This window comes from Lactuca sativa, chromosome 7 (genome assembly GCF_002870075.4).
Source record: "Lactuca sativa cultivar Salinas chromosome 7, Lsat_Salinas_v11, whole genome shotgun sequence".
Classification (NCBI taxonomy): domain Eukaryota; kingdom Viridiplantae; phylum Streptophyta; class Magnoliopsida; order Asterales; family Asteraceae; genus Lactuca; species Lactuca sativa.
The window spans coordinates 109104328-109112915 of record NC_056629.2 but is presented as its reverse complement, the minus strand read 5'-3'; the positions used below and the strand labels follow the sequence as shown (position 1 = coordinate 109112915).

The window sequence follows — 8588 nt, the reverse complement described above, 5'->3', positions numbered from 1 at the left end:
TTGCTAGAGCCACAGTGACAGGATAACTAGTGGAAACTAGTCCTAGAGGAAGATTTCGTTCAGGAGTCGTGGAAGCGACTAAGTGAGGAGTCCCTTGACTCCACAGTTGGGTTGGAGTTCAGTGTTTCAGGCAGTGCAGTGTTCCAGCTAATTCAGTGTTTCAGACAGTTCAGTGTTTCAGGCCGTTCAGCGTTTCAGTCGGTTCAGCGTTTCAGGCAGTTTAGTGTTTCAGGCATGTTCATTATTGCAGGTAGTTCAGTGTTTGGAAGGTTTCAGGGTTTTGGGTCAGTATTAGTTTTGTGTTGGAATGCAAGTGCTGACGGATAGTTGGTTGATTTGGAAATGGCAAGTCTCTCTCAGCAGGATCAGTTGAACCTTCTGCCAAGTGTAAGTGGTCTGTAAGGATAGCTAGGCAGGTAGCTTTTCATTCAGGAGGAAAGGCTCGAGTAAGTAGGAGATGAGTAATCAGGTGGGATAAAAGCAAGCTGGTTCCAGCAGCATCGTTTCAGTATGAGCGGCAGGATGGATAGAACAGTTATAGATAATCGAAGTATCTTTAGAAGTCGCGGGAAGAGACTAGGAGTTTGCGATGGAGTGTAGTGACCGGTGGGAGTCCGGTAACTCAGATATAGGGAGATTGGTTAGACCAGAGTAGTCTCAGTACATCCGGTAGGCGGATGGGAGGCATCAGAATTGTCAGTCGGAGGAAGTAACGTTGAGGAGATTATGGGAAAGAGAAGGATCCAGTATGTTCCATCGGTAATGATCGGCATGGTGAGTGGCTGGAGTGTCGGCGAAGGGGTGTTAGATTTTCCAGACAGAGAGTTGGAGGCAGTTCGCAGGCAGTTGATCATAGCAAACTTCGAGGACGAAGTTTAGTTTAAGTGGGGGAGAGTTGTAACACCCCAAAGTTTGGAAAGCCAAGAAAAGAAAGTAAAGGAAACCCTAAATTTAAGAGGGACTCGACGAGTCAAAGGAAGGACTCGGCGAGTCGGAGCGGGATCCGGGTCGATAAGAAAGAGACCAACTCGACGAGTCGGCCAAGTGGACTCGGCGAGTCTGGTATGTGCGAGGAAAACCCTAAATCTGGGGCTTGGAGCCTATTTAAGCATCTTAATCTTCTTCCTAGGGCTCCTTTACAGCCTCTTGCACCCAGAACGCCGCACTTTAAGCCCCCATTGTGTTCATTCAAGCTTTTAGCCATTTTGAGTGGTTTTAAGGAAGAAGAAGGAGTGGGAATCTTGGAGGCATCAAGGAGTGGCCTTGGATCTGAAGTTTGGGGAACATTTCAGAGCATTGGAAGGTATCAATTCGTTTCCTTCCTTTAGATCTTCTTTGGTTATGAGTTTTGGGGCTTTTAAGCCATGTTTAAGACCAATCTTGAGCTTGAGGTCCAGATCTGAGGTTGCTACCTCAGATCCATGTTTATTTTGGTATGTAATCCCATAAAGTATCAGCCATTGAGTGGAAATTGGAGTCTCTTGGTCCAAAACCCTAGCTAGGGGTGTATTTTGCCTAGATCTCATTCTCTACACGTAAAGTTTGCAACTTTACGTGGGAAATAGGCTTGGGGAGGGTAGATCTATAGTTTGGAGCTCATGCATGACTCGGAAGTCCTCTGCATGTAAGTGGATCTTAGTGGACTCGACGAGTCCTTCGAGTGGACTCGGCGAGTAGCTTGAAGATGAGGAGGAACTCGACGAGTGGGATGAACAGCTCGTCGAGTCGGATGAAGATGGGCATGAACTCGGCGAGTTGGATGAACAACTCGTCGAGTTGGATGAAGTTTGTCGTGTGCTCGGCGAGTCTGTTCTTAGACTCGGCGAGTCAGGTCGAGTGGTCCCAAACCCTTCGAGTTAAGACTCGAGTCAGCGAGTCGAGCCAGGACTCAGTGAGTTGGTCAGGACAGGAATCGGGAATCGGTAAACTCGGCGAGTCAGGGGCTGACTCGGCGAGTAGAGTCGCGAGTGGAAGGACTCTGGGTTTATGAACTCGGCGAGTCAGTGGGGTGACTCGGCGAGTAGGGTTGACCTGGAAGGTTGACTTTGACCAGAGTTGACTTAGTTGGCTGTCAGACTAAGTGTTATATGTATATTGATAGCTCGGAGAGCTAGAGGAGCAGCGGTTCAGGGGATTGTCGAGTAGCAGCCAGAGGTTTATCAGCAGGGCTCAGCAGTTCAGGTGAGTTTCCTTCCAATAGGAACGGGTCTAAGGCCACAATGCCGGCCCGTTTAGCTAGCAGTAGTTTCGGATGTTGATCTGATACAGCAGTTAGTATGTTTGATGCCTTCGTGGCTCAAACAGGAACTATGTGTTATGTGTTCCGGGCTACGGCCCGATGTAGTATGCAGTATATGTGAGTTTATGCCAGTTGATATGCTATGATATGCTGTAGTCAGTTAGCTTCGGACTTCGGTCCGATGTCAGCTTCGGACTTCGGTCCGATGGAGGGGACAAGGTCCCAGATAGTCAGCTTCGGACTCCGGTCCGATGGAGGGGGCAAGGCCCCAGTCAGTTAGCTTCGGACTTCGGTCCGATGTCAGCTTCGGACTTCGGTCCGATGGAGGGGACAAGGTCCCGGATAGTCAGCTTCGGACTTCGGTCCGATGGAGGGGGCAAGGCCCCAGTCAGTTAGCTTCGGACTTCGGTCCGATGCCAGCTTCGGACTTCGGTTCGATGTAGGGGGCAAGGCCCCGTTAGTCCGGACTTCGGTCCGATGCAGTGGGCAAGGCCCAATATGTGTTTATATGTTTTGTGTGTTATGTGGTAGATTGGGGGAGCTCACTAAGCTTCGTGCTTACGGTTTTCAGTTTTGGTTTCAGGTACTCGGTTTTCAAAAGAGGAGCTCGGGAAGATTGCAGAGCACACACCATAGTCAGTTAGCCTGGGAATGTTTGACTCTGATAATAATATTATGTTTTGAATTTAATACTCGAAAGTTATGTTTGACTTATGATACGTTTTATAAATCCAGTTTTAGTAATGTTTTAAAAGAAATTTTTAGTCGTGATTTTTGGGTCGTTACAAATTGGTATAGTTCGGATGTCACAAAACCATACTTTAATACATTTCAATGGTATAATTATTTCATTATACAAGAAAGTGAGTCGTAGTTCGTGTAAATCTGTTAATGCTCTAGCGAGACATTCTCTTCAGCGTACCTACCTAGCGTACACTTTAAGTCATGCATTATAACCAGAGTCTCCTGGAGGGAGAGCGAGATAGTTGTGTATAAAACTATACAGGATTGACAACCCCACACATGAGCTGCTCGCTATAGTTAGACCAACTAGGCTGACAAATATCTACCGATTTCGACGCCTGAAGAACGTCGTATAGGCATAACAGTCATATTAAGCATGTTTATAATAACTCACATAGGGATTAACAATACTATCTCGGTTTACGGTAAGCATACAGTTGATTAGTCTTATAAAAAAATATAAAACTACATACTACCTTTCATTATAATATTGCTTACATTTCCGGTCTTAAGGTTTAAGACTACGGCTCACGTATAAGAAAATATTAGATTTTTTGGGAACATACATTATCAAGCTTACAAGGAAAAGATATAAAAGACATACATACATTTTTAGTCTTGGATATAAGACTTACAGTCCATTTTTATAGAAAATATCGGATTTTCTAGAAATATACAAAACCATTTTTAAACAAAATAGTTACCAACGCTTTTTATACAAAAATGTTTATGAACTCACCAACATTATTGTTGACACTTTTCAAAATCACATGTATTTTCAGGGAACCAGTAACAGGTATCCAAATCTTTTGAGATTAGGAGTTGCAAAGTTTTGTATTTCTATATTCAGTCATTTTTTTGTGTAAATTTTGAACATACACAGTATGTAAATTATGAAAACTTGTATTCTCAATGTATGATGTTTGGGTTGCTATATTTCATTTATATTTAACAATTATGATACTATACAATGACGTCATTCGCCCCGGAAATTTTTGCCGCTCAGTTTCGGGTGTGTGACAGAAGGAGGGATCGTTCCTTCTACACCACAAGAAGGCCTCTAGACATGTCATCTTCGAGCTCAAATAAGACAAATCGAGCACTAGAAAGAGTAGCTTTGGATCCTACATATTGTGAACGGTCCTCATAAGTTCACGATCCTAATCTCAAAACAGATAAATAATCCTTACCAGTGGCTATCGAAGCTATGGTAGATGAGCCTTCTTGAAGGCTAGGGTACCCGAGCATGAATGATCAGACATCTTCATATAAAGCAAGGAAGCTCGTGATCTTATCCTCAGTGTCCTCAGTAATAGAAAAAACTTCTCCAAACTTGAAACCTTCATCAAAATAAACAAAATAAGAAAAATATATCCTTGGATGCTCAAAATCAACAAATAGATACTACCCTCTTTAACCCAAGCTTTTGGTAGGAGATCTCCACTAGCAATAGAGTCATGCCTCACACAAAAAAGTATTTTTCCTTCCAAGCTCCATCACTATGTTTTGTTTCTAGAATAAGAGGAGATTTGTTGGTTTGACTTTAAGCAAAAAACGAGAATTCCCAAAAGTAGAAAGATCATAAACATCGGTAAGACCTATGTCCAGATTATAGGAACGATTTACTCGGTCAATCCAATATAAAACCATCCAGATAACAGAGATAACTTGAATATATGAAAGATTGGTGGCTTGGAATAAATTAAAAAATAACGCCTGAAAAGGGTATTTGAGACCCAAAGAAAAGGGATACTCAGAGAAGCATACCCATGAAGGAGACACGAAATCAGGTTCAATAGAAGCTTCGAAAGACCTGAAGATTACGTTAGAAGAAAAAGCTCCACCAGCTTCGGAGACTGCAGGAGAACGGGTTGATTTCTTGCCCATAATCGGAAAAAGAGGAAAACAAAAGGAAAAGAAGAGAAAGAAATTACATGTGAAGGTGACCAGAGATGATCGAGTGAAATACTGGGGAAGGTAAAAGAAGTCAAGTTGGTTTCCCCTATTTAACCTAAGTGACATAAGAGAGAGAGAGAGAGAGAGAGAGAGAGTATGATTTGACTATGTAATGATGCTTATGGAATAGATAAATACTATCCGATTAGGGCTCGAAATTCAAAATTCCTTATCTCTTTTTTTTCGAAATTATACCTTAAAATATTTGGAAATTAACCTTAATATTTCGCATGTATAATTTGGGGACAATTGTTAGGGGTAGGATCCAAGAATCATATTCAGGATCCTCAGTATCCTTGAAGTCTTAGGATCATTAAACATATCGCAGGATCCTAACTATTATAACTAGTATAACCTAACACTTATAACGACTATATTCTTCATTTTTTTCACATGTGCAGAATTAGTCAACACTAGACTTATTCTCAACGTAGAATCACTTCAACTAAGCTTAAGACCCCAAAATACGAAGTTAAACAACGTGCAAATGCTTGTTTAAGGAGGATCCCGAAAATATCGGACTTCTTGTTATTAAGCTTAAACTATAAATAACACTTGTAAATTGCACACCACACACACGATTAGCTCTATTATCACACTTATACTCGTATTCTCTTCATCATCTCTGTAATCTCAGAATAAAATCAATAAAAAGCAACAAGACAGGTGATCATTATCACTTTCTAAAGTTTTATGTCGGAGATCCTATAAATGATCAATGCTTTTCCTTGTAAATCATTTGTTTCATTCTGATTATTATTCTACACTTGCATTATCCTAACACCATAGTCTCTCATACAATTTGGTTGAATAATAATAGATCAATTTTCGACAAAAACACAAATACCCTTTAAAATTATGACAAGTTCATCATTTCATCATTAAGTTTAATTTTATCTGATATAGTTCTAATATATCCTTATTGAGATATTTAACACAATATAGAATAATGACATTCATAATAATTTTAGTGATAGAAATATTTAAAATGTAAGAGTCACACGGTTAAATATTGAAAGATAACGTATGAAAAATTGCATTAATTTGCAATCATGACATATTATCTATATTTTTAAAATTACTCTAACAATCCGCAAAACTCTATTCACTCTCTACATTAGATTTTTTTTAATTTTTTTTTTATTATACTTTTGTTTGACCAGTCAGACGTTTGCTCAAAAAATTGTTGATAAGAAAATAATTGAATTACCTTGCCAAAAAGGCATGGACGTTGCATTATACAATTTGTTCTCCTAGTTTTCGGCACACATCAAGCATGTTGAATGAACAGTTGAACGACTTTTAGCCAGAAACATAGACAAATTTCTCGACTCCAACCCAACCTCAACCGTGTGACTAATAAACAACTCTACACACATTTTATTTATACAAGTTTTGCTCCTTTTTAATTCTATTCATAATTCTGTCGAGACCAATATCATAATGACAAGTTTGTTTAAAGAGGAACAAGCTTGTGAATCATCTAAACATGCGTCCACGAGCAACCAATCAATTTTTGATCAAGAAACGGGTTCTTCAAATACATTGGAAAAAGGGCAAAGTGAAGTCATAGTTAAAAGTCCCTCGTTCATATGCTTTACACTACTAATGGATAAAACCCTTGTTAGAATGGTACAAAACTGTGTCATAGAATGTTATAACCATAAAGGCTTCTTTTATTGTTGGGCTTGTAACATCAATATTAATATTGCAGGTTGTAGCAGAAGCATTGGGGAGTTTTATCGTGATGTTCAGCATAGGTGGGATAATAAAAAGCACAGAATTGATGAGAGGTGTAGGTCTATTAGAGTATGCGGTCACTGCAGCGTTAGCAGTGGTCATGGTGGTTTTCTCTATAGGACACATTTCTGGTGCTCATGTTAACCCTGCAGTCACCATAGCATTTGCTACTGTCGGTCCATTTCCATGGAGAAGGGTGCGTATTTTATAATAATTAATTACATGCAACAAATAATGAGCTTTTGGAATCACTAAATGTGATTCTTTTGTATGGAAAAGGTCCCCTTGTATATACTGGCCCAAGTAGCAGGTTGTGCCATGGCAACATATGCTGGAGTGTTGGTGTACGGCATGAAACCGGAGGTGATGACGACTAGACCACTTCTGGGATCGAATGCAGCATTTTGGGCAGAGTTTTTGGCATCCTTCTTCGTGCTGTTTCTTACGGCTTCCTTGGTTCATGCACCCCCATCTGTATGCGTACCATGTCTCACTCTTGTAGATATAAACCTGATTATTATCGGAAAAAGGGAATCTCTTTCTAATACAAACTACTTTCTAGTGGGTCAAATACAAAGACATATGAACATACATTCAATAATATACTCTCTTTTCCCTATTACAATATTTTTCTTCGACGAATCTATCTACTTATTTCTAGAAATGGCATCCAAATAGATAACAATGTTTATTACTACTAACTGATTCAGTTTTTGAAGTATAACGTACTCATGAGATAAATCGCAAACTGCTAAGTAAAGAAATTATAACAATTTTCCTATAATTAACCACTTATATATTGATATAATTTAAATAAAATATAAGTATTTGTTGTTATGAGTATAAATATGTAAACACATTGCAATTATGCATGAATAAATATATTGTGTATTATTGGTAAAAATGTATAAAACGTTGTTATTTATTGTAATACCTCAAATAAAAATTTTGGAACTACAAGATAGTGTATATTAAATAAAATACAATGTCTTAGTATGAAAAACAATGGTATATTGATATTTTGCTATTGTGATATTATTTCAGGTAACACAGTTTTCTGGATTTATTGTAGCAGTTGGCATTGCACTTGGAGTCCTTATTACTGCGTAATTACATACTAACATACTTGGCCTAATGTATTCGATGTTATAGATTTTTTTAATACTTATATGATCTTGGTCCATATGAATTAAAACTTTAGGAGTTTAAGTATTTAAAAGAATATACTAAAATACGTGAAACATCTAGGATTAGTAACAACAATTAGTTTGCTAACGTAAAACATCATGTTTACCAAAAACACGTTGATGCTATAATCCTTGTCACCCGGTATTTATATTAGTTTGAATTCTCCCCTATAATAGTACTTTAGATAATTAGTTTACATATTTTATTCGAATGGTCAAACTGAAACTGATATGATGTATATATGTATTTATGATAGGCCAATTTCTGGAGGATCGATGAACCCGGCAAGGTCTTTAGGCCCTGCCCTTGTGTCATTTAACTTCCATGGATTATGGATATATTTAACAGCACCAATACTTGGGGCTGTTTCTGGTGCTTTCATGCTTCGTATGCTGAAGCCTTGTACCTCTTCGACTTCATCTCCTTCTTCCTCTTCCTCATCTCGACGATCTCAATTTCTTCAAATTCATTAATTGTAATACAATGTTTATTTATACCTGACAGTTGATACCATTTTATCTCGTTTTTATGAAGAGTAGGTTGACCACACTTATTTCTGTTTTATTCACAATTATGTGTAGTTACCATTCCACTTTCATTAATGATAGTTGATACCTTTTTTTTTATCTTTTTTTTTATGAAGAATAGGTTGACCAAAATTATTTTTGTTACAAAAGACATCTGTTTCTGAAAATTTCCTAAGAACTTATTACTCTACTCA

The 8588-nt window shown here is 38.6% G+C and overlaps 1 protein-coding gene across 1 annotated transcript; it reads left to right on the top strand.

Annotated features, from left to right (window-relative positions):
* Positions 1–6382: 6382 nt before the first annotated feature.
* Positions 6383–8340, top strand: LOC111893942 (probable aquaporin NIP7-1). Its single transcript, XM_023890019.3, has 5 exons — positions 6383–6571; positions 6654–6875; positions 6959–7153; positions 7724–7785; positions 8124–8340. Exons 1-5 carry the CDS (start codon positions 6383–6385, stop codon positions 8338–8340), a joined length of 885 nt encoding a protein of 294 aa, XP_023745787.1.
* Positions 8341–8588: the final 248 nt, after the last annotated feature.

Bases quoted from the DNA above. Each gene is read 5' to 3' on its own strand.
- LOC111893942 (XM_023890019.3), top strand. From the start codon at position 6,383: ATGACAAGTTTGTTTAAAGAGGAACAAGCTTGTGAATCATCTAAACAT. The intron at 6,572-6,653 runs GTACAAAACTGT...TTAATATTGCAG, and splicing joins ATAAAACCCTTGTTAGAATG to GTTGTAGCAGAAGCATTGGG. The intron at 6,876-6,958 runs GTGCGTATTTTA...TGTATGGAAAAG, and splicing joins GTCCATTTCCATGGAGAAGG to GTCCCCTTGTATATACTGGC.